The sequence below is a fragment of the Jaculus jaculus genome, chromosome 6 (genome assembly GCF_020740685.1).
Source record: "Jaculus jaculus isolate mJacJac1 chromosome 6, mJacJac1.mat.Y.cur, whole genome shotgun sequence".
In the NCBI taxonomy this organism is placed as follows: domain Eukaryota; kingdom Metazoa; phylum Chordata; class Mammalia; order Rodentia; family Dipodidae; genus Jaculus; species Jaculus jaculus.
The window spans coordinates 29,953,309-29,979,126 of NC_059107.1; the positions used below are offsets into that span (position 1 = coordinate 29,953,309).

At 44.8% G+C, this 25,818-nt stretch overlaps 1 protein-coding gene across 1 annotated transcript in view; it reads right to left on the reverse strand.

Moving 5' to 3' along the window:
* Nucleotides 1–805: 805 nt before the first annotated feature.
* The window catches only part of Atp6v0e1 (ATPase H+ transporting V0 subunit e1), a 36,506-nt gene continuing 11,493 nt past the window's right edge, over nucleotides 806–25,818 (reverse strand). Inside the window, exons 3-4 of the mRNA XM_004665018.2 lie at nucleotides 11,808–11,937; nucleotides 806–1,268 (exon numbers count right to left, since the gene is read on the reverse strand). Of these exons, the coding sequence (XP_004665075.1) occupies nucleotides 11,844–11,937 (94 nt within the window). The 3' untranslated portion in view covers nucleotides 806–1,268; nucleotides 11,808–11,843. The remainder of the gene's footprint in view (nucleotides 1,269–11,807; nucleotides 11,938–25,818) is intronic.

The following is a 25,818-nucleotide window of genomic DNA, read 5'->3' on the forward strand; positions in this document are numbered from 1 at the left end:
TCTTTCTCTATCAGCCTCTTTCTTTCTCTCTCAAATACATAAATAAAATTTTTAAACTTTTTTTTTTTAAAAGTTAAAAACAAGCCGGGCATGGTGGCGCACGCCTTTAATCCCAGCACTCAGAAGGCAGAGGTAGGAGGATCACCATGAGTTCAAGGCCACTGAGACTACACAGTGAATTCCAGGTCAGCCTGAGCTAGAGTGAGACCCTACCTCGAAAAGCCAAAGCCAAAACCAAAACCAAACCAAACCAAAGTTAAAAACACTTTAAAGAGAGAGAAACATGGTGTGTGTGGTTCATACCTTTAATCTTAGCACTTAAGAGACTGAGGTAGGAGGATCACCTTATTTCAGATCAACCTGGGCTAAAGTGAGATCCTACATCAAAAACCCACCATCTCACTTTATTTTTCAGGATGGTCCCAAAGTCCTAACATCAAGTGATTCCCCTCCACCTGGAACCTCAATGCCCCCAAGGAGCAGAGACCACATGTCTGGCAATTTTTTTTTAAAAGGTCAAACATAGCCTTACATTATAGCCCTATGCGTAACAACCGCTTCTCTCCACAGTCTCCTGAACTTACAGTACCCATTTTAACACTGTGACTCCTCCAGTGCCTCGCCTGCACCAGGTACTCAAATAGTTAATGAAAAAGCAAGAAAGGCACTTACCAGTCTCTTCAGGCATCAAACTACAGGGCACGGTTTATACATCTTAGGACAACAACCACATTTTTAAGTAGGCATTATCTAGAGAGAGCTAGGAGAGCTTAGGAAATGGAGCTTTTTAAACACTGGAGCCAAATTTCCATAGAAAGCAGAAAAATAATTTATTCCAAAAGATGGCAGGAGAAATTCATCCTGAAAATATAGTCTGGTGTGAATCTGCTGGGGTAGATGGCTCTGAGCATGCTGGCCTGCCTGCTCCACGGAGTCTCATTTGTCTTGCAGCCATTCTGAAACACAGTGTGACCCTTGTGTTACGAGCTGGCAGGAACAATCTTCAAAGCCATGGGTTCCAAGGCAGGAGGACCAGGTTTCCCCAAACAGCACCGCTCTGTCAGAAGAATGCAGCACATCTTGTACAGTTGGCTGAGTAGGCACATCATTCGTCAAAGTGTTAAAAAGTGAAGGGAAAATACTGCACTGCAGAGTTCAATCTTCAAGTGTCACGTGAACGTTTTAAGGCAGCTAAAGCCCAAAGCAGGCCACCACAGAAGGTGGTTTGGGATCGGAGGTGATTTTCTACAAGGCATTCTCTTTGTGACCTGCAAAACAAACAGTTCAAGTAACTCAAGGTCCTCAAGCATCTACACCCTCAATGCTGCTTTGCTTTTTGTTTTGTTTATTGTTTGTTTGTTTGTTTGTTTTTTTTAAGGTGGGGTCTCACTCTAGCCCAGGCCAACCTGGGACTTACTCTGTAGTCCCAGGCTAGCCTTGAACTCACAGCGAACCTCTTACCTCTGCCTCCGTAGTGCTGGGATCAAAGGCATGCACCACCACACCCAGCTTGCTTCTTTGTGTTTTTTAAAAAATATTTTAATTTATTTGTAAACAGAGAATAGACACACCAAGGCCTCTTGACACCAACCTCAGACTTGCAAATGAACTCCATACACATGTACCACTTTGTACATCTGGCTTTACATGGGTACTGGAGAGTCGAACCCTGGCTGTCAGGCTTTGCGAGCAAGAGCCTCTAACCATTGAGGCATCTCACCAACCCCCTCATTCCTTCTTAGACAGAGCAAAAAGTAGCAAGCCTAGTAATGCAAGCCTTACACCCCAACTACTACTCAGGAGGCTAAAGAAGAGGGATCACATGATCAAGGCCTGCCTGGGCTACAGAATAAGTTTACAGATAGCCTAGACACCTAGGGAGAACCTGTCTCAAAGTGAAAGTAAACATAAAAGTCAAAGAGGAATTGGGTGTGGGGTGCTAGGGAAATGGCTCAGCAGTTAAAGGTATTTGCCTACAAAGACTGCCAGCCTGGATTCAATTCCCCAGCTACCCATGAAAAGTCAGACAGGCATTTCTTTGCAACAATGAGACACCCTGGTTCATCCATACACACATACAAGTACACATGTGTACATACACTCACACATATATAATGAATAAATAGTACCCGACATTATTTTTTAGAGCATAATGAAGGAAGGAAGGAGGGAAGAGAGGGAAAAGAGGGAAGGAAGGAAGGGAGAAGATATATTTAACATCAAGAAAGTTAATCAAGGCCAGGCATGAAGGCACATGCCTTTAATCCCAGCACTGGGGAGGCAGAGGTAGGAGGATTGCCATGAGTTCAAGTTACCCTGAAACTAGTGAATTCCAGGTCAGCTTGGGTTAAAGCGAGACCCTACCTCGAAAAACCAAAAAAGAAAAAGAAAGAAAGAAGGAAATAAATAAGGGAGGGAAAGGAAGGGAAGGGCTCACCTCAGGAGGATGGTCAGTGTGAGGGCAGCATGAGCTACGTTACATAGTAAGACCCTGCCTCACCTTCTCCAGCTCAAGGAAGAGAAAGGAAACCACCAGGCCCGTACTCTAGAACAAGCTCCTCAATCCTTGCCTGAAGAAGGACTCGGCAGTCACCTGGGAGGTGTGGGTAGGTGAACAGAAGGTCCAATGACCAAGGACACTACTGAGCTATCACAATGCAGGATGACAATGTGATTATGGTACAAAAAAACTGGAAGTACGGGGCTGGAGATGGCTTAGTGGTTAAGGCACTTGCCTGCGAAGCCTATGGACCCATGTTCGACTCCCCAGAACCCATGTAAGCCAGATGCACAAGGTGGCACATGCACCTGGAGTTTGTTTGCTGTGGCTAGAGGCCCTGGTGCACCCATTCTTCCCCCCTCCCCCAGCCTCTCAATAAGTAAGTAAAAATTAAAAAAAAACAAAACAGGAAGTATGAAGCTGACTAAAATAATGGGAGTTGGATTAGAATGAGTTTCTGTGGGTTTCTTCCCTTCCTGTCTCAAAGCCAGACAGTGGGTTACCAATATGGACAACCTCAGCTCTCTTCTACTGGACTCCTAAGGAGTCCGCTCCTTGTCTTGCTTTCAGTACTTCAAGCTGCATTCTAGGTCACTCCTCATTCTGGTTATCACAAGTACAGACGGCAAATGACATTTTTTTTTTTTTTTTTTTTTTTTTAGTAGCTTAAACCTACTACATCCTCCATGTAAAGCTGGCAGATATTTAAAGTTTCCACACACCGAACTGCTCACAGTGGTTGCATCAATTCCTTTATATAAATGGTATACTGGTGGGGCTGAGGACGTACAAAGCATGCCAGTGTGGGTTTGATCCCCCAGTATCCTCGTAAATCCAGATGCACAAAGTGGCACATGTATCTGGAGTTTGTCTGCAATGGGAAGAGGGCCTAGTGTGCCTATTATCTTTCCGTCTCTCAAAGACGTAAATAAAAATATATTTTAGGGGGCTGGAGAGATGGCTTAGCAGTTAAGTGCTTGCCTGTGAAGCCTAAGGACCTCAGTTCAAGGCTCGATTACCCACGACCCACATTAGCCAGATGCACAAGGGGGTGCACGCATCTGGAGTTCGTTTGCAGTGGCTGGAAGCCCTGGCATGCCCATTCTCTCTCTATCTGTCTCTCTCTCTCTGTCACTCTCAAATAAATAAAAATGAACAAAAAATATTTTTAAAAAATATATGTTAGGCCTCAGTGAAAGCAACCATTCAGGTTGGATCCCAAAAAGGCAGGGTATTGGCAAGTAAAATGCATTCGGCTCAAGATGCAATGAGAGGCAGACCTGGGACAGGAATTCTGTGAAATTATACATTGTTAATAGCCTGGGGTCCTGTGTTCAAGTCCCAGCACAACAACAACAAAAAAAAACAAAGAAAAGTAAATTATTCAATAACTGTTTTAACAATGTATTAGGAAAGTAACATAGAGCCAAGGGGTGGCAATTAGCAGAGACACAAGTTTCTTATCTCCAAGACTCATTATGCCTTGTACTCTGGACTGGGGAGATGGCTCAGTGGGCAAACTGCTTGCTGTGCAGGCATATGGACCTGAGTTTCCACAGACCCACACACTCGCGTAGAAGCTGGGTACAGCGGCGAGTAGCTGCAAGCCCAGCACTGGGGAACAGACACAGCAAGAGCCCTGGGCTTACTGGCTGGCTAGTCTAGCAGAATCAGTGAGCTCTGGGTTCAGTGAGAACCTGTTTCAAAAAAATAAGGTAGGAGAGCCAGACGTGGTGGTACTCACCTTTAATCCCAGCACTGGGGAGGCAGAGGTAGGAGGATCACTGTGAGTTCGAGGCCACCCTGAGACTACATAGTAAATTCCAAGTTAGCCTGAGCCAGAGTGACACCCTATCTTGGAAAACTAAAAAAAAAAAAAAAAAAAAAAAAAAAAAAAAAAATAGAACAATTGAAGACAGACTCTGGCTTCTACATGCAAATACATGTACACGCACTTGTACGTCCTCACATATAAGCCTTCACTTTTGAAAAGTCACAAACGTGGGGCAATTTTCACTCAACCTCAATGTCAGTTTAACAGCAAGTTAGTCTTGTGTTAGATGGCATCTTTCATTCCCAACAGGACCATATGGAAATATGTGTGTGTGCGTGTGTATACATATATACACACACACACAGACAGACACATACTTTTTTTTTTTTTTGGTTTTGTTTTCATTTTTTTGAACAGGGTTACACTCTAGCCCAGGCTCATCTGGAGCTCACTCTGTAGGCCAGGCTAAACTGAACTCATGCTGACCCTCTTGCCTCAGCCTCACCCTCACAAGTGCTAGGATGAAAGGTGTGTGTCCTCATGCATGGCTCATATATAGTTTTCTTTCTTTCTTTCTTTGCTCATATATTTTTTACCTGCTTTTTTTTTTTTTTTTTTTTTTGGTTTTTAGAGGTAGGGTCTCACTCTGGCCCAGGCTGACCTGGAATTCACTATGTAGTCTCAGGGTGGCCTCGAACTTTTGGTGATCCTCCTACCTCTGCCTCCAGGGTGCTGGGATTAAAGGCATGTGCCACCATGCCCAGCTACCTGCTTCTTTTCTTTTCCTTTTTTTTCTGTCTTTCCTTCTTTCTTTCTAAGTTTAGAGATTTTATTAGATCAAGAAAAGGAAAATGGGGAGGTAATATGATGGAGAATGGAATTTCAAATGGGAAAGTGTGGGGGTGGGGAGGGAGGGAATTACCATGGGATATATTTTATAATCATGGAAAATGTTAATAAAAATTAAAAAAAAAATAAGTGAGGGGTTCGTTCCCAGACAAGAAGGACACGCCATAGGCGAGGGCACATCTGGGCCCGTGGCTGTCTGCAAGCCAAGGGACCGCGCTGGCTGCAATCTCCATCTGCAGCTTCAGGCCACCAGAATTGTAAGGAATGGATGCCTGTTTTCTAAGTCACCGTCTATAGTCTACGCGTTTTGTCAGCGCAGAGGAGGCTGAGTCACCCCAGCCTGCACTCTGGCTCCTACAACACTATGACACCTCCCGTTGCTTTCTCTTCAATTCAACTCATTTCAGGATGCGTTATCAGCTGCCCCGCTGTGGGCCCTGGGTGTTGGGGACTACAGAGAGACGCTGGCCTGGAGTACCGCTCCATTCTCCTCCTTTACCCCACTCCCCTTGGGCTGTGTACCCCTGCAGGCTTCGTGGTCAGCCGGAACAAAACACCTTCATGGTTCCCCCGGCTGCCACCCTGCTGCACGTGACAGCACCCATCTGCTCTCCAGCTGACCACCAGAGACATTCCATCCCACTGGGGGCGCCATGCACAAGGCTCCTTCCTGGTCATTCCCCACCCACCAAGACAAACCCCAGCTTCTGTGAGTCCCAACATGTGCCAACTTCCCTCCCCTCTGCCCTTATCTCAGTGGGCCCATCCTGAGGCGATACTGAGCATCTCACAGTAGCAGCACGGCCCTCTAGCCAGTGAGGACCCCTGAGCCCAGACACCTGGGTTCAAATGAGGTGGGCAGCCTTTGCCCTTATTGACCTTCTCTTAGCCCCATTTTCCTCAGCTTTATGTTTTTAACATTTTATTTATTTTTATTTATTTATTTGAGAGAGACAGAGAGGCAGATAGAGAAAATGGGCAAGCCAGAATCTCCAACCACTGCAAATGAACTCCAGACGCATGCGCCACCACGTGCCATCTGGCTTATGTAGGTACTGGGGAATTGAACCTGGGTCCTTAGGTTTCGCAGGCAAATGCCTTATCTGCTAAGCCATCTCTTCAGCCCTTTTCCTCATCTTTAAATGAGAGATAATCATAGTACCTCTGTGAGGTAATATCATCAAACACTGGTGAAATGCCCAACTTATAGAAAGTGCTCAGTAGGTGTCGGTCATTGTTTTGAAGAAAGTCCAGTTCCACTATTATTGCTGTATAAAATATAGATAGTATTACATGTTAAAAAAAAAAAGAAAAGGAAAGAAAAGGAAAGAGGAGACTAGAAAGAGATCCTGCTCATGAAAAGGCAGGAGGGGCTGAAGCCTCTTTTTTTTCTTAAATATTTTTATCTGAGAGAGAGGGAGAGTATGGGCGTGCCAAGGCCTCTTGCTGCTATAAATGAACTCCAGGTGCACGCACTACTTTTTGTACCTGGCTTTACATGGATACTGGAGCATCAAACCTGGGCCAGCAGGCTTTGTAAGCAAGTGCCTTTAACCACTGAGCTATCTCCCCAGGCCCATTCTCATCAAGTTCTCTTGTCTTTGACTCACTCCTCCCTTTTTTTCTCTTTTTGGTATGCCCATTCTCGTTCTTTCTCTCTAACTCCCTCCCACCTTGTCTCTCAAATAAATAAATAAAATACTTAAAAATATTTATGGGGCTGGAAAGATGACTCAGCAGTTAAAGACTCCTGCTTGTAAAGCCTGGTAGTCTGGGTTTGATTTCCCAGTACCCGCACAAAATGGTGTATGGGCCTGGAATTCATTTGCAGTGGCAGGACACACCCATATTCATACTCTCTCTCTTTCTCTCTCTCTCTCTCTCTCTCACACACACACACACACACACACACACAAATAACTCAAATAAACAAGCATTAAAAAAAAAAATTAAGGCCAGGCGGCATGGTGGCACACACCTTTAATCCCAGCACTTGGGAGTCATAGGTAAGAGGATCACTTTGAGTTCAAGGCCAGCCCTGGCACACCCATTCATTCTCTCCCCTCTTCTCTCAAATTAGTTAGTTAAAAAAAGAAAAGAAAGAAAGCAGGACGTGGTGGCGCAAGCCTTTAATCCCAGCACTCAGCAGGCAGAGATTGGAGGTACACCGTGAGTTCAAGGCCAGCCTGGGACACAGAGTAAGATCCAGGTCAGCCTGAGCTAGATTGAGACCCGACCTCCCCCCACCCGCGCAAAAAAAAAAAAAAAAAAAAAAAACATTCAAGGCCGGTTATGTCCAGCTCTCCGCCTTGGCTTTCAAGGCCTTCCTAGTTTCCCCCTAAACCGTGTTTCTTTTTTTCTTGCCACTCTGCTCAGTGATGTGGTGATTTTAGCCCTGCTATTTTCATGTTCTTGACCCAGTTATTTTACTTGGCCTTTCCTGCCTCTCACGGCTCTATTGTATTTATTAATTTAGAAAGCAGATCAGCAAACACAATGTGCGTAACTGTTCCTGTGCCACCCTACCTTAGCTCACCCCTTCTCTTAATCTCCCTGTGGCTTCTCTGCCAGGGCCCAGATGACCATGAACTATCGTGCTCCCATTCTTGGCTACTTTATTCTAAAATGTTAGGGATTTCTTCCATCCCTAACTCAAGTTTTTGCCACTTGTTTGGTCCAGTGTCTTGAGCTGTTAAATATTTTCACCTTGAGTTGGCTTACTTCTTAAAGTTAACTTCCTATCAGACATACCTTTCTACATTAAAGTGAAGACAAAATTAGTTTACAAATCATCTAAAACAGAAAAAAAGAAAAAAGGATTAAAAACTAAACCCAACATGCATATCTTTCAAGGGATACATTCATGCTGGAGTCCTTGCTTGCCTGCTCGGGTCCCTAGGTCTAATCTAATGAAAAGAAAAATATTTTCATATACCCCTTCCTAGTATTTTTTTAACAACAACAAAAAAATGATTTGAGAGAGAATGTGGGCACACCAGGGCCTCCCCCACTTTGCAAACAAAGTGCCCTTACCTGCTGAGCCATCTCCCTATATCCCTTCCTAATATCTTTATGTTCTCTTCATTCTCAGTTTTGTTTGCTGGTAACTTTAGGAACTCTCTTGTTTTATAAATGAAAACATAAATCTTTTGAATGGCTTCATATCACAGAGGCAGGTAAAAAAAAAAAAAAAATTTGAGTCTACCGGGCATGGTGGCGCACGCCCTTAATCCCAGCACTTGGGAGGCAGAGGTAGGAGGATTGCTATGAGTTTGAGACTACATAGTGAATTCCAGGTCAGCCTGAGCTAGAGTGAGACCCTACCTATAAAAACAAAACACAACAACAACAAAAAATTTAAAAGGCTGGAGAGATGGCTTAGTGGTTAAGGAACTTGTCTGAGAGGCCTAAGACTCATGTTTGAATCTCCAGGTTCCACATATCCAGAAACATAGCAATGCAAGAGTGCAAAGTCACACATGTGCACAAGGGGGTACATGTGCATGTGTCTGGAGTTTGACTGGCATGGCTGGAGGCTCTGGCATTTCAATTCTCTCTCTCTCTCTCTCATTTTAAAAAATTAAAAAAAAAAAAAGGCTAGAGAGATGGCTCAACAGTGAAGTCACTTGCCTACAAAGCCTAACAACTAGGATTCGATCCCCCAGTACCCACATAAAGTCAGGTACACAAAGTGGTTCATGCATCTGGAGTTCTTTTGCAGGGGCTATAGGCCCTGGTGCATCCATTCTATTTTTCCACCCCTGCTTATAAAAAAAACCCAATAAATAAAATACTGTATGTATGTATGTGGAAAATCAAAACTTCTTTGGAGAAAGACAAAACCTTGAGGGAAAATCCAACAGGCTAACTAAGACCTGTCAGGCTGGCTTTGCCATACATAGCTGGTAGGAATGCAAAATGGAATAGACCCTCCTGCAAAGAATGCAGCAGCCTCAAGAAAATTGGAGTAGGGTGTAATCCTGAGTAATCTATCCTAAAGGTCACCAGCAAAACCACACAATTGCCATCATGCATAAGATGGTACTGCAGACCAGCATGGTGGTGCACACTTATAATAGTAGTTGTGAGACTGAAGCAGGAGAATCAGCCCAAGTTCAAGACTACGGTGAACCTCATAATGAGTTCACAGCCACCCTGAGCTATACTGAGACCTCACCAAAAAAAAAAGGTAAAAGGGAGCCCAGCAATCCCACCTTGAAAAAACGACGACAACAAAAAAGGTAAAAGGGATATAGGCAGAACTTGCCTGGTGTACTGAAGGCCTTGGGTTCAATCCCCAGTGCCATGCAAATTTCTACTTACCTAATTCATGAGTACATGTGTATGTATATGCATAATGGTATGGTATCAGCAGATGAGGAGGACTGGGCAGATGGCTCAGAAGATGAAACACTTGCCACACAAGTGTGAATGCGTGAGTTTGGATGCAGAGAAAAACTACACTATAGGGAGTGTTTGTAATCCCAGTTGCCTATGGCAAGATGGGAGGCAGGGACAGGAGAATCTCCCCCACGCTGGAGGGCCAGCTAGCCTGACAAACACAGTGGTGAACAATGAGGGACCTTGCTTCAAACAAGGTCCAAGAGGATGGACATCATCACATGTGACCATACCACATGCACCAGGAAATAAAAAAAAAAAGGGGGAACAACCTGGGGCATGGGAGAGTATGTATGTATGTGTCTATGTATGTATGTATGCTTTCCTCTATGGTTAGTGACTCAAAACTTCCTCCACAAGGCAGGTCACAGAAACTAGAACTTCTCTTCTCCAAGGCAGGTCACAGAAAACTCTCGTCTTCCCATCTTTCAGTCTTGTATTAGAAATGCAACAACAGGGCTAGAGAGTTGGCTTAACAGTTAAGGAGCTTGCCTGCCAAGCCTAAGGACTCATGTTCAACTCTCCAGGTCCCACATAAGCCAGATGTACAATGTCACACAAGCACGGAAGGCTGCACAAGTGCACAGGATGGCGCACGCATCTGGAGTTTGCTTATAGTGGCTGGAGGCCCAGGCACGCCAATTCTCTCCTCTCCTCCCCTCCTCTCTCTGATTAAGAACAATAACAATAAAAAAAGAAATGCAACAACATCTTCATAAAACGGTCACAGGATAGGTTTTGGGGAACTCCCAAATAAGCCCAATACATGGAGATTCCTGGATGGTGGACAGTGGATCTTTCCCACAACTTGCCTTGTCCTATGCATATCTTCACCTGTGCCCTTTCTAAAAATCCATTGAAATAAGCCGGCTAACAGGTTTCACGACGTTCCGGAAACTATTCAAATCCAACCTGTGGAGGTAGCTGGCTGGTAGATCAAAAGCACAGGTAAAACCACCTGGGGCTGGCAACCAGCATGTAAAAGTGGGCACTTCCTGTGCGATCTGATACTCTCTCCAGGAAGATGTTATCTGAAGTATATCAGAGGACACTCTGATGTAACCCACAAAATGTTTGCTTACTTGGGGTGTAAAGACCTTACTTCCCAACCCTATTTAAGGTGAGAAATTATCTATGTTTTGAGACAGCAGCAGAAGAAACTGCATTGGAATTGGTCTTTCTATACCCCAAAATGATGTCAATGTCTGTAGAAACAAATAATGAAGGCGTCTACTCAGCCATGGTGACACATGCCTTTAATTCCAGCACTTGTGAGGTTAAGGCCAGCCTGAGCTACAGAGTGAGTTCTAGATCAGATGGGCTAGAGGAAGAACATGCCTCAAAGAAAGGCAGGGATGGAGGGAGGGAAGAAGAAAGAAAAGGTATCTAGATGTTGATAATCACCGCTAGCACTCCGGGGACTACAGGCCGAGATGGGTGGGGGACCTACTCCCACGTGGGCTCCCTACCCCTCCTGCCTTCCACGTGGCAGGAGCTCTCTGTACTTTCCTTTTCTTCTCCTAATCTAATAGTCTCTCTAAGCCTTAAAAAAGATGTGGGGCTAGAGAGAGATGGCTTAGTGGTTAAGGCACCTGCTTGCAAAGCCTAAGGACCCAGGTTGGATTCCCCAGTACCCTGGCACATGCATCTGGAGTTCGTTTGCAGTGGCTGGGGGTCCTGGCATGCCCATTCTCCCTCTCTATCTTCCTCTCTCTTCCTCCCTCCCTCCCTCAAGTAAATTTTGTTTTGTTTTGTTTTTTGAGGTAGAGAGTTCCACTCTAGTCCAGGCTGACCTTCATGTAGTATGACTACTATGGAGTCTCAGGGTGGCCTCGAACTGGTAGTAATGACCCCACCTCTGCCTCCTGAGTGCTGCGATGAAAAGGCGTGAGCCACCATGCCCAGCAAAATAAATTATTTTTTAAATGTAACAAATGAAGAGAAATTGCTGATTTATACACAAAAGAAACTAACTTACTCTAACTGCATACCAAATTGGCCACATAACCATGAGAAAAAAAAAGTGTTATTTTAAATAACTTCAAAAATTAGTACTTTGGAGGCTGAGGAGATGACTCAGCAGTTAAGGGGGCTGGATTGCAAAGCCAGCTGGTGAAGATTCAATTCCCTAGCACTCACGTGAACATAGACATTCATCTGCAAAGACAAGAGATTCAGGTGAACACGCATTTTTAAAAAAATTTAAACGCTGAGAGAAAACCAAGGCAAACACCTGAGCTGACGGACGGCAGCATTCCCGTGAAAGGTCAAAGGTGTGCTTACCTCAATGCCTGGGCACTGTGAAGCACGTCTTCCTCGTCAAGGCCAGTGGTACTGCAGGTACCAGATGGTTTCATTTTTCAACTGTGGTCCAAAGAGAGGGTTGAGCTGGGCCAGAATTGCAATCAGCCAACTAAAGCATTGACAGGGAAAAGAACAGCAAATAGGGCTGAAATCAACTGGAACACGATCATTTTCATATAGGATGGGAAAAGGTGTTGATAAACCTTAAATCTATTCCACTTGGACCAATCCTTTAATAAACATCCAGCCTGGGACCACTTGATAAGAAACTACTTCCCACAACATATTTTGCTTCATTTTGAGACACAGCCACAAGGCTCTGAGGTGGTGTTATCACAGTGTGTCTTTGTCTTGTGCCCATGACTTGATTACTTTGCCAAGCATCTGAGATTTCCCAAGTTCACAGTATCTATACATTAAGGCTTTTTTTTTTTTTTTTTGGATTTTTCGAGGTAAGGTTTCACTCTAGCCCAGGCTGACCTGGAATTAACTCTGTAGTCTCAGGGTGACCTCGAACTCACGGCGATCCTCCTACCTCTGCCTCCTGAGTGCTGGGATTAAAGGCGTGCACCACCACACCCGGCCCATTAAGGCTTTTTTAAAAAAAATTATTATAATTTGCAAGGCCAGGGAAGATAGGTTTATCTTATTTAGTCTCACCCATCTGTCTGCAGGGGTCCAACTGAGGTCTGACTTCAGCTCCTTGGCTCTCTGTGCACGACACATGGGCTCCTCTTCTGTCATCCTCATCACTCCAAACTACGTGACACATCTTGTGGGTCGGGTCCTCTTACTATGTAAAACATTTTGTGGGCCCTAGCAGAGCAGACTCAAATAGGTCTGTGGTTCTCTTCAGAATCTAAGTAACAAGGAATACCATATGTATGTATGCATGCATGCATTTATTTGCAAGGAAAGAGAGAAAATGGCCACTCCAGAGTCTTTTGGCTCTGCAAATGAATTGCATCTGGCTTTATGTGGGCCATGGGGAGTTGCACCTGGGCTGGCAGGCTTTGTAAGCAAGTACCTATTTTATTTTATTATTTATTTATTGGGAAGAGAGAATGATTGAGCACACCAGGGCCTCCAGCCACTGCAGATGAACTCCAGACACATGCACCACCATGTGCATCTGGCTTACATGGGTACTGGGGAATTGAACCTGAAGCCCTTAGTCTTCATAGGCAAGTACCTTAACCACTAAGCCATCTCTGTAGGCCCCCATTACTAAATTTTAATTCTTAAACAGAGGTCATTATTGTTCAGCCTGTAGTGGGAACTGTTAATTGGAAGCCTCCCCTGAGAAGATCTCTGCCCAGGGACACTCAATCCATAACTATCCCTTAAGGGCTTCTCCAGTCTTTTCTGCCTGGCTTGATGTTCTTCTATGGACTGTCTGCTGCTTATCATTTCTTCTCTGACTTTTGCTCATTGTATCCCTAATAAACTCACACTTAATACCAACAGCACAGCTCTCAGACTGAGGAGACAGCTCAGAGGTTAAAAGACACTTGCAGGGCCAGATGCACAAGGTGACGCATGCGCATGAGGTGGCACACATCTGGAGTTCGGTTGCAGTGGATGGAGGCCCTGGCATGCCAATATTCTCTCCCTCTCTCTCTTTCCCTCTCTCATAAAAAAGGCCAGTCTGTTGGGCTTGTCTCAAAAAAATAATTTAGGAGTGGGGGCAGACAGCATGGAGAATGATGTTTACCTTTTAAGCTGTTCTCAAGGACACAATGTCTTCAAGCCCTGGGCTGTAAACATGCTTGGGTCTGAGACTTGGAGGGTGGCTTACCCAGGCTGCTCTCAACAAGCTGTCACAGCCCATGACAATTCACCAATATAACTTATATGACAGCCTCGGCCTGACAGACTGGAGAGGAAGTACAATAGTGACTCACTGTCGTGCTTAGAAGCAGAAACAACATGAAGCCATCTCACATTTTCTTTTACACTGTTCAGAAAGTTTCGAATAAATATTTTTCTACCTGATACAGTGAACCTTATGTCCAATGACATCTGACAACCACAGAACTAGGCAAGATGGAAGCCCAGAAGGAAGGGAAAGGCCGTATGCAAATGTCTGCTGTGCAACCTGTCTGTTTTACCTACTGAACAAATGTGTCATGAGTAAGTTCCAGGCCCCAGGAGCACAATGGAGAAGATGCAATGCTCCCATCCTCACAGAGATTATATAATGTGAGACACTAAGTACTAAGCAGGAAGTAAAGCAGAGGAAGAGAACAGAAATAGCCAGCGGGGGGGGGGGAGGGGGGAATACTTGGTGCGATGGCCGGGGAAGCAGCTAACTGAAGAAACCAAATGTAACAGAAACCAGCCTTTAGTTCCCATTCAAAATACAGATGACAGAGTGAGTTCCAGGTCAGCCTGAGCTAGAGTGACAACTGACCTCGAAAACCCGAAGAAAGAAAGAAAAAGGGCTGGAGGGATGGCTTCCTGGTTAAGGCGTTTGCCTACAAAGCCAAAGGACTCAGGTTCAATTCCCAGGACCCACATTAGCCAGATGCACAAGGGGGTGCACACATCTAGAGTTCGTTTGCAGTGGCTTGAGGCTGTGGCATGTCCCCCCTCTCTCTGTCAAATAATTAATTTCATTAAATATATATATAAAAGGAAAAAAAGCAGAGATGGAGGTATAAGGGTAAAAAAAGTAGCCTCACCTCCACCTGCTACTCTGGGAAGATGAAGTTTAGGGAGGGTGTCTTCTAAGGCAAAGGAGACAGATGGCTCTCTGTAACCCCCCATGTAGGAGGCTGGAGAGACAGCTCAGAGGTTAAAGCTTGCAAAGCCTGACAGCCTGGGTTTGTTTCCCCAGAACTCACAGCAAGCCAAATGCACAAAGTGCTGCATGCGTCTGGAGTTCATGCGTAGTGGCAAGAGGCCCTGACATGCCCATCCTCTCTGTCTCTCTGCTTGCAAATAAAGCAGAATAAATAAATCCCCGTGTAGGAAGGAAAACCAGTCAAACCCAAACAGGCCATTATCAGCTTGTGTCTCTTCTTCCACTTGTCACCATTTTTGGACTCTTTCCAATCCAAGGACCACAAGGCCAATGCTGACCACCAACGAAAAGACTGCTGGGAACGGGCCAGCACGGACTCAGAAGCTGGAGCTGGTGCTGGTGTCTGCACAGGGGAGACACCCGCCTTCCCCATCCCACAAAGGTGGTTCTGTGACAGGAAACGTTATACCTGAGGAAACCAGGCCAAAACAGACATTCAAGCTGACTCACTTTATAAACAAAAAGCTAATTCAGATGAGAGCCTCTGATCTACCCTTAGCACTAAGCTATTAAGCACAAATACAATACCAAGACTTGCAGTCTGAGTTAATACAAAAAGAGGAGGAGGAAGGCACAGACAGGCACAATGAAAAGCTCTGTGGCCAAAGGATCATGGAAAATTCCACCCAAACCCAGGATTTCCCCACCCCAGCAGGCAACGCGGGCTTCATAAGAGGTACAGCAAACTGGCTTACCAAATACAAAACACACCCCAGAACCTACACTGTTCTGACAGCGTTTAGACAGTACGGAGTAAAACCACCTCCTCCCAGGGCTGGAGAGATGGCTTAGTGGTTAAGCACTTGCCTGCGAAGCCTAAGGACCCCGGTTTGAGGCTCGATTCCCCAAGACCCACGTTAGCCAGATGCACAAGGGGGCGCATGCGTCTGGAGTTCGTTTGCAGAGGCTGGAGGCCCTGGTGCACCCATTCTCTCTATCCCTCTCTCTCTCTCTCTCTTTTCCCCCCTCTTTCTCTCTCTGTCTTTTGCTCTCAAATAAATAAACAAAAAAAAAATTTTTTTTTAAACCACCTCCCAGCACTGAGGGGATGGAGGAAGCGTAGGAACCATTCTCAGCCTCAGCTACACCCCAGCATCCAGGAGTTCTGAACATCCTTGAGAGGGTGGAAAGCCAAAGAAAATTACGGGCTGTGGGAAGGGAAAGGAGTCCTTCACTCTGGAGTCTAAATTCTCTCACCAGCTGAGGTTCAAGGACTTCAGTACAATTAGCAAAATTTGCTGTGAAGACTGCCGACATAGAGACAATATTCCTTTCAGGTAAGAATATTAAAACAGCAGCAATGAGCTGTGAACTATAAATTTCCAAAAAGCTGCTGCTCCTACTTCAAGCATCCTGCACGTCTGACTGATTGATTAGAACTTCTGGGATTGTGGCAAGATGGAATGTTACAAGTATAGGGCCAAATTACTTCAGGCTGTCTTTAGTCCCCTTACCAGTCATTCACTGCCCACCCCTGTGCTTACCCTAACCCTCCTTGTGACTATCAAGTGAAACCTTTTGGAATGGACTAAAAGACGACTAGCTTCCACCAACGCAACGGCTAAGAATGTCATCAGAAGCTGGGCATGGTGGTGCACACCTTTAATCCCAGCACTCTCGGAAGGCAAAGGTAGGAAGATCACCGTGAGTTGGAGGCCATCCTGAGATTACATAGTGAATTCCAGATCAGCCTAGGTTAGAGTGAGACCCTACCTTGAAGAAAAAAAGCGGGGGGGGGGGGGCTGGAGAGATGGCTTAGTAGTTAAGCGTTTGACTGTGAAGCCTAAGGAACCAGGTTCGAGGCTCAATTCCCCAGGACCCATGTTAGCCAGATGCACAAGGGGGTGCACATGTCTGGAGTTCATTTTCAGTGACTAGAAGCCCTGGCGTGCCCATTCTCTCTCTCTCTCTCTCTCTGCCTCTTTCTCTGTCACTCTCAAATAAAACATTAAAATTACAATTAAAAAAAAAAAAGAAGAATGTCATCAGAAAGTAGCTGAGGCCTACACACAACAGATTGTCCTGCTTGCTTTAACCTGCCTACCTGATCTTTGTTTCAATGGATTTGAAAAGTATCTTGGGCTATGACTCTCTTTGTTGTTACAGTGTTGGAACATAAAATGTGGGTTAACTTGTATTCCTGGACCATGGTCCCTCATATTTGGTTCTAGAATAAAGTCTTAATCATTTTGAGGTGAGAACTGTGGGGACTTTTTTTCCCAAGCTACTAACAGTTGTGGTAACTAATGCAGCCTCCCCTCCCCCAAACAATCCACTGTCACTGGCAGTTATCACCTGCACTGGCATCAGCTACCAGGGCAGGGCCCGTGTCCCCCACTGTCCAGCCTCTCCTCAAGTGGATGCTGGTGGGTATTTAGACCTTTTTTGTTTCAGCTGATGGTCCATTAGTTTTATTCTGAGCTGGGTTTGAGATTACTTGATTTTTAGGGTTGTATTTATTAGACACCTTAATCTGGTTTGCTTTCAAAGCATTCAGTTTAAGGTGCCCATTTTGTTTGCTTGGAAAGCATTTTGTTTTCAGCCCGAGTCACTCCAGCTGGTTTACGTTTGATAACTGTGTTGATTTGACTGGCAAGTAAGGACAGAAATGATAAAACTAGTAGTTTAAATATTAATGGGCTGGAGAGACAGCTTTGTGGTTATGGTGCTTGCCTGCAAAGCCTGATGACCTGGGTTCAATTCACCAATACCCATGTAACGCCGCATGCACAAAGTGCGACACGCATCCGGAGTTCATTTGCAGAGGCTAGAGGCCCTGGCACACCCATACTATCTGTGTGTCTCTCTCTCTGCTTGCAAATAAATAAATATTTTTAAGAATAAAAAATAAGATGGGATCCTTTAGAATAGGTCTCTCTGAAAGAGACTCTCTAACTACCATATTCCTACACCCCCATTCAGCCAGAAGTAGTTTAAGATCTGATGTCATCATCCCCTTTTCCTTTTTAGTATTTTATTTTTATTTATTTATTTGACAGAGAGAGAGATAATGGGCCTCCAGCCACTGCAAACAAATTCCAGATGCATGTGCCACCTTGTGCATCTGGCTTATGTGGATCCTGGTAAATTGAATCTTAGTCCTTTGGCTTTGCAGGCAAGTGCCTTAACCGCTAAGCCATCTCTCCAGCCCATCATGCCCCTTTCTAACAGCAGTTAGAGTGCCTTTTCATGAGAGGGGGGAAATGAGAGGGAGTACAGTTAGGGTGACTGGACCCATGAAAGTGAAAAAGGCAAGGAAGTGTGTACTTTCTAGAAATCAAAGATGATTCCTAACTTCTTACCTCTTGTCTACTCCCTAGATCTATCTTTCCACAAACAACCAGGACCTCACATGGGAGGGGGGTGTCTTTCATAGGATTTAAACATTGTGGTTGGTCAAGATCATCCCCCAGAACTTTATGTCAAGGACTAGCCTCTTCCTGTGACAGCCCCTAACCCTAACCAACCAGCTGTCCCTCTGGTTCACCTGAGCCCAGAAGACAACCCACCACTTACAAAGTTATAAATACCTTTACAAGAGGTGAGCAGGCTTTCTGACCATGTGGGAACTTCAAGCTGTGGGTGAATTTTCCCCCAGTTTTTTACTCCCCCGCCATGGGCTTCAATACCCCCTTCCAGCTCCTTGAACTTTCTTTTCTTTCTTTCCATGGTTTTTCAAGGCCCTCCACATGGGATCTCTAGCCACACAAGTACCTTTCCTTGGCTCTGTACTTGCCTCAAGAATATAATAATTTAATAGTTAAAAAGTAAAATAAGCCAGGCATGGTGATGCATGCCTTTAGTCCCAGCACTTGGAGGCAGAGGTAGGAGGATCATGGTGAGTTCAAGGCCACCCTGAGAATACGTAGCGAATTCCAGGTCAGCCTGGGCTAGAGTGAGACCTTATCTTGGAAAAACAACAAAAAATAAATAAAAATAAGAGCTTTAACACTGTAAGTTAAAAAAAGTTTAAAAATAAATAGGAGGGGGACTGAAGAGATGGCTTAGTGGTTAAGGCACTTGCCTGCGAAGCCTAAGGACCCATGTTCAATCTCTCTCTAGATTCCATGTAAGCCAGATGCACAAAGGTGAGGCAGGCACAAGGTCACACATGCCCACTAGGTGACGCAAGAGTTCAATTGCAATGGCTAAGGCCCTGGCATGCCAATTCTGTGTCTCTGGCTCTCTCTAAAATAAATAAATAAGAGGGCTAGAGAGATGGTTCAGTGGTTAAGGTGCTAACCTGCGAAGCTAAGGACCCATGTTCAATTCTTCAGATCCCATGTAAGCCAGACGCACAAGGTGACACGTGTGCAAAGTTGCATGTGAACACAAGGTGGCACACGTATCTGGATTTCAATTACAATAGCTGGAGGCCCTGGTGTGCCAATTGTCTCTCTCTTACTCTCTCTCATTAAAAAAAAAAAAGGGCCCAGTTTATTGAGCTTACTTCATAAAATAAACAGTAAAGTAATACAATTTTAAAGAGATGTCAGAATTAATGACAAACTCTGGGGAAGGGACGATGGTTTAGTGATTAAAGGTACTTCTTTGCAAAGTCTCCCAGCTCAGGTTCAATTCCCTCAGTAGCCATGAAAACCCAGATGTACAAAATGACACATGTGTCGTGAGTTCATTTGCAAGGGCAGGAGGCAACTCTGGATCGTCCACTCTCTTTCTTAAGTGAAAATAAAAAGCTATGGGGTATAATGCCTAATTTTAAGAGATACATGTATGCATAAATATGTATATATACTTGTATGTGTACAATAAGCATTTTTTAGGGTAATTTTTAATTGTTAGTGCCTCCTTTGAAAATAGGCTTTTCAAGCTCCTTATCTTTTCTTTTCTTTTCTTTTTTTTTTGGTTTTTTGAGGCAGGGTCTCAGTCTAGCTCAGGCTGACCTGGAATTCACTATGTAGTCTCACAGGGTAGCCTGGAACTCACATGATTCTCCTTCCTCTGTCTGCCTCCCAAGTGCTGGGATTAAAGGCCCTGCTTTCAGGCTCCACAGTTATAAGATTAAAAAAAAATTTTTAAAAACCCACTGGACATTTTTAAAGCAAGGCCTGCTTGTGGGGGGACACCTGTGCTCTTGAGATCTAAGACTTTGAAGGGTTTCAAGGTGCTAGGGTTCTGCAGTTCTGCACTGTGAGATGGAAGATCTTCTATCTTAAGAGGCAAGAATGGTGGTGTGTGCCTTTAATCCCAGTGCCTTTAATCCCAGCACTCCGGAGGCAGAGGTTGGTGGACTGCTGTGAGTTCGAGGCCATCCTGAGAATACATAGTGAATTTCAGGTCAGCTAAGGCTACAGAACAAGACCCTACCTCAAAAAACCACACACAAAAATAAAGTAAAATCAAATGAAAGTAGGCTGGAGGGTTGGTTTAGCAGTTAAGGTGTTTGCCTGCAAAGCCAAAGGACCCACGTTAACCAGACACACAAGGGGCACAAGCGTCTGGAATTCATTTGCAGTGGCTGGAGTCCCTGGCGTGCCCATTCTCTCTCTCCCCCGCCTCCCTCTTTCTTTGTCAAATAAATAAATGAATAATAAAAAATAATAATAAAAGTGCTTGCTTGCAAAGCCAGCATGGTGGCACATGCCTTTAATCCCAGCACTTGGGAGGCAGAGGTAGAAGGATTGCTATGAGCTCAAGGCCACCTTAAGACTACATAGTGAATTCCAGGTTGGCATGGGCCTACCTTGAAAAAAAAAAAAATCAAAACAAAACAAAAAGGAATACAGGACTGAAGAGATGGCTCAGTGGTTAAGGAACTTGCCTGCAAGCCTAACAACCTTGGTGGTTTGATTCCCCAGTACTCATGTAAAGCCAGATGCACAAATGGCACATGCATGTGGAGTTCGTTTGCAGAGGCTGGAGGCCCTGGTGTGCTCATTCTCTCTGTCATTGTTCTTCCTCCTTGCAAGTGTGGGTGTGTATGAAGAAGTAACACAGAGAAGGAGAGATATAGGAGAAAGAGATATAAGAGTATTTATCAGGTATATTTTTGGTAAAGAAAGTTTTTATTTTATTTATTTATTTTTTTTAAAGGACAAGACAGGACAGGCATGGTGGTTCACATCTTTAATTCCAGCACTCCAGGGGCAGAGATAGAAGGATCACCATGAGTTCAAAGCCACCCTGAGACTACATAGTGAATTCCAGGTCAGCCTGTACTAGAGTTAGACCCTACCTAGATAAACTGAAGAAAAAAAAAAAGATAGGATTATTGTATGATAAATAAGACATTTTTCCCTGAGGTAAAGAAGGACCATCAAAAATGGAGATAGAGATGAAGAGGAGCTATAGAGTGAAGGTATGTTGAGAAATAAGTTGTGAGAATTAAACTGAAAGATGAGATGTTCACTAAGGTGATTACAATTAAAGCCTAAGATTTTTAAGGTTGGCCTAATAACCAACGATTCAAAGTGCCACGGAGACATGGTGCCACAGCACAGGTCAGAGAACTGCAGGGCTGGAGTGGACCAAAAGACAAGGTTGAGTTCCTTATTTCAGTATTTTGTTTTGTGATTGTGTGTGGGGGGGGGATGCTGAGGAGCAAAATAGGTCCTCATTTATGCTAGACAAGCTCTCTACCATCCCCAGCCTTTTTTTATTTTTATTTTATTTTTTATTTTATTTTTTATTTTATTTTTTTTAAATAAACTGTTTTCCATGGCTTCATGTGTTTGTTATTTATTTATTTATTTATTTGAGAGCAACAGACACAGAGAGAAAGACAGATAGAGGGAGAGACAGAGAATGGGTGCGCCAGGGCTTCCAGCCTCTGCAAACGAACTCCAGACGCGTGCGCCCCCTTGTGCATCTGGCTAACGTGGGACCTGGGGAACCGAGCCTCGAACGGGTGTCCTTAGGCTTCACAGGCAAGCGCTTAACCGCTAAGCCATCTCTCCAGCCCCCTTTTTTTATTTTTTATTTTTATTTTTTTAGTTTTTTTAAACATTTTTTGAGGTAGGGTTTCACTCTAGCCCAGGCTGACCTGGGTTCACTCTATAGTCTCAGGGTGGCCTGAACTCTACCTCTGCCTCCCCAGTGCTGGGATTGAGGGCATGCGCCACCACTTCTGGCTCTTCTTTAAACTTTCTATTTGGAGATAACGTCTTGCTGTCACTCATGTTGTCCTTGAATTTACTCTAACCCAGGCAGGCCTTGAACTTGTGATCCTCCCCCTCCGCATCAATGTTCCACATTATGTCTAAGTGAGTGTCACACCACATAGCAAATCAGGAGCAGAGCTGGAGAGTAGACTCCAGGACTCCTGAGGCCTGGTATACCTGATTGCTTCTATGGAGTATTAGGGGTGAGTCTGAAGCAGGATAGAAAAACGAGACATTACAGAGATAAGAGAAGAAAAAGCTAATTACATAGTCTGGCTGAAACCTCGTGCCTGCTGAGAAGCAAGAATTCCAGCACAATTAATAGTAATTACTATGAATTTTAATCTCAGGTTGCCAACTGAGATATAATATTCCTTTTATATATCGATACTTTCTGCTAAGAGGCCTGGATGTATATTACCTCATTTCTTTCCTTGGAATCTCATACGATTTCATTTACAATGAAGATACTCAAACTTCTGCAGCCCTGTGATCTTCTACTTGATCAACTGTCATCCTGCCATGTACGTCTCAGGAGATGTTCTATGATTTCATCTAGGCTCCTTAGCAATGCTTTGAAGTTAATAGCTTCAAAAAATACCAAAATGAAGTGGGGTGTGGTGGCGCACGCCTTTAATCCCAGCACTCGGGAGGCAGAGGTAGGAGGATTGCCAGGAGTTTGAAGCCACCCTGAGACTAAGTGAATTCCAGGTCAGCCTGAGCTAGAGTTAAGACCCTACCTCGAAAGAAAATAAAATACCAAAATGACACATATGGCTGTTTCAAAGACAATGACCCAGGACTCTACTTTTGAGAAGCCAACACCCATGTGTTCCGGTATGTCCTACTCTTAAAATTCTCTACCACTACTTCATATTAGCTTGTCCTAAAATTCTTTTCTGTATCAAGGCCAAGGATCTGTTTTACTAGTCACGGTGCTTTAAAAAAAAAAAAAAAAGCATATGGGAACTAGGGATGAGAACTATGAGATGGCTCAGTAATTAAAGGATTCCAGGAGATGGTTCAGTGGTTAAAGATTCTTCTTGCTTGCCAAGCCTGCTGGCCAGAGTTCAATTCCCCACCACCCACATGAAGTGCCTATGGGCATTTGCAGCAGCAAGAAGCAAAGAGAGCCTACCTTGCATGCACATGCATGGTAGCACACATGTGTTTAAATAAATTAGTAAAAATTGCACACACACAATTAAGGGAACTCCTCAGACTGCTGAAGAAGACCACATAGAGCTGTATGCCTATTCTTGCTGCCACTGACAAAGCCACCAAGCAAACCAGGGGTGCATGCCTATTCCACACTCACTCACCAGGGCCGTGTCCACATCAGCCGTCGGTGTTGGGGCACGGCCCCAAGAAGACAAACCAGAATGGAAAGATATGCTTTGGTAGCAAGATGCCACTATTCTCATCCTAACACCCCGGGCCCCTGAGCACAAGTCCACTCTTGGGCGATACGAGTTCTCCACACAAAATTATGCTCTTGCCACAGACTGGCTCTACCCAGCCCTCTCAAATCCTGCCTGGTTCTTCTGTTCCACACTCAGACGGTACAATACAGGCATGCTTACTTCCTTGTTGAAATGGGGAAGTCCAGCTAGGACAGCTCTTCTGAGCCAGTCCTCCCAGCTAGGACAGGAGTGATCTCTACTGGTGGATTTCCTGTAACACAGCAAGAATCCGGGTTCTCGACCTGCTCTATTAAGATAACCTAGTCACTCCCACTAATGCAATCTAACAGCATAAAGACTGTAAAGGACAGCCATGCTGGGGAGATGGCTCAGCAGTTAAAGGCTCTTGCTTGCAAAGTCTGTTGGCTTGGGTTCAATTCCCCAGCCACCCATGTAAAGCCAGACATAAAAAGTGGCACATGTAGCTGGTGTTTATTTGCAGAAGCAGGAGATACTGCCTTGTCCCTGCCCCCCACCACATGCAAGTAAGTTTTTAAAAAAAGAAAACAGAGGCCGGGCGTGGTGGCGCACGCCTTTAATCCCAGCACTCGGGAGGCAGAGGTAGGAGGATCGCCCTGAGTTCAAGGCCACCCTGAGACTACATAGTGAATTCCAGGTCAGCCTGGACCAGAGTGAGACCCTACCTCGAAAAACCAAAAAAAAAAAAAAAAAAAAAGAAAACAGGAGCCAGGCGTGGCAGCACACACCTTGAATCCTAGCACTTGGGAGACAGAGGTGAGAGAATCACTGAGAGTTCGAGGCCACCCTAAGACTACATAGTGAATTCCAGGTCAGCCTGGGCAAAATGAAACCCTACCTTGAAAAAACAAATAAATAAAAACCAAATAAAGAAAGAAAGAAAACACGGCTGGAGAGATGACTTAGTGGTTAAGCTGCTTGTCCCTAAAGCCTAACCACCTGCATGCAGTTTCCTAGTACCTACATAAAGCCAGATGCACAAAGTGGTACATGCATCTGGAGTTCAACTGCAAAGGCTTGAGGTCCTGGTACACCATTGTCTCTCTCCCTCCCTTCCTCCCTTCCTCCCTCCTCCCTCTTTCTCTCTCTATCCAGTATGTTATCTCATGCCTTTAATCCATTCTAGGTCAGCATGGGCTAGAGTGAGACCCTACCTCAAAAAACCCCAAAATAGGGCTGGAGAGATGGCTTAGCGGTTAAGCGCTTGCCTGTGAAGCCTAAGGACCCCGGTTCAAGGCTCGGTTCCCCAGGTCCCACGTTAGCCAGATGCACAAGGGGGCGCACGCGTCTGGAGTTCGTTTGCAGAGGCTGGAAGCACTGGCGCGCCCATTCTCCCTCTCTCTCCCTCTATCTGTCTTTCTCTCTGTGTCTGTCGCTCTCAAATAAATAAATAAATAATTTTTAAAAACCCAAAATAATAAATTACAGAGGATCTGGTATTCAACAGAGTCGGATTTGTTTTTGGTTTTTCCAGGTAGGGTCTCATTCTAGCTCAGGCTGACCTGGAATACACTATGTAGTCTCAGAGTGGCCTTGAACTCATGGTGATCCTAAAGTCAGGTGCCACTCAGGTGCCACCCGACCGGCCAGAGTTGGATTTTAATTCTAGTAATAGTGGATGGCTCTAGGCAAGTGATCTTACAACCCAAAGTCTGTTTCCCCATTTGTAAAATGGAGGTGATAATCCTTGCCTCAAGGTGTTAGGGATCAAAGAGATAATACTAGTTGGATTCTGTGCCAAGGCAAAAAGAGGTTCAACAAACATCCAGTGCTCCTTTTTCTCTATCTCTGGGACAGATACAAATGTCAAGCCACAGAAGGAGCTACACGCTATTATATTAAAGAGGAGTTCTTGGGGGAGAGAGGGTATTACCATGGGGTATTTTTTATAATCATGGAAGTTGTTAATAAAAAATAAAATAAAAGAGGAGTTCTTCACAGAGCCTATGGCACTAGGGCCCTACCAGCTCCATGTCTGCTTCCCACCTGTTCCAAGGCTGGCAGATTCCAGAGATTTCTGACAGGTACACACCCCATACAACCCCTGAGACACCAAGTGTGAATAGTCACTCCTGTAACTACTACCGGTAACCTGCCACACAGCAGGCTGAAAGAAAGGGAGCAGTCCTGAGTAGACCTGAGGAGTCAGGTAAACTCTGACCACAGCTCAGCTGTGAAAGGAATGGCACATGAGTTATGCACTTGCTTCATATGTGCAGGGGACACACCACTAAATTCCCCTTATTTCCTTTTATTTTTGATTTATTTATTTGTAAGCAAAGAAAGATGGAGAGAAAAGAGACAGAGAGAATTAGCATAGCAGGGCCTCCAGCCGCTGCAACCAAACTCCAGACACAGGCCACTTCGTGCATCTGGCTTTGCATGGTTATTGGGGAATTGAACCTGGGTCTTATAGCCTTGCAGGCAAACTCCTTTAACTGCTAAGCCACCTTTCCAGCTGCCCCCCCCCATACTTCCTTTTAATGCAAATATGACCTTTTTTTTTGAGGTAGGGTCTTGCTCTGGCCCTGGCTGATCTGGAATTCACTATGTAGTCTCAGGGGGGCTTTGAACACACATGGATCCTACTACCTCTGCCTTCCTGAGTGCTGGGATTAAAG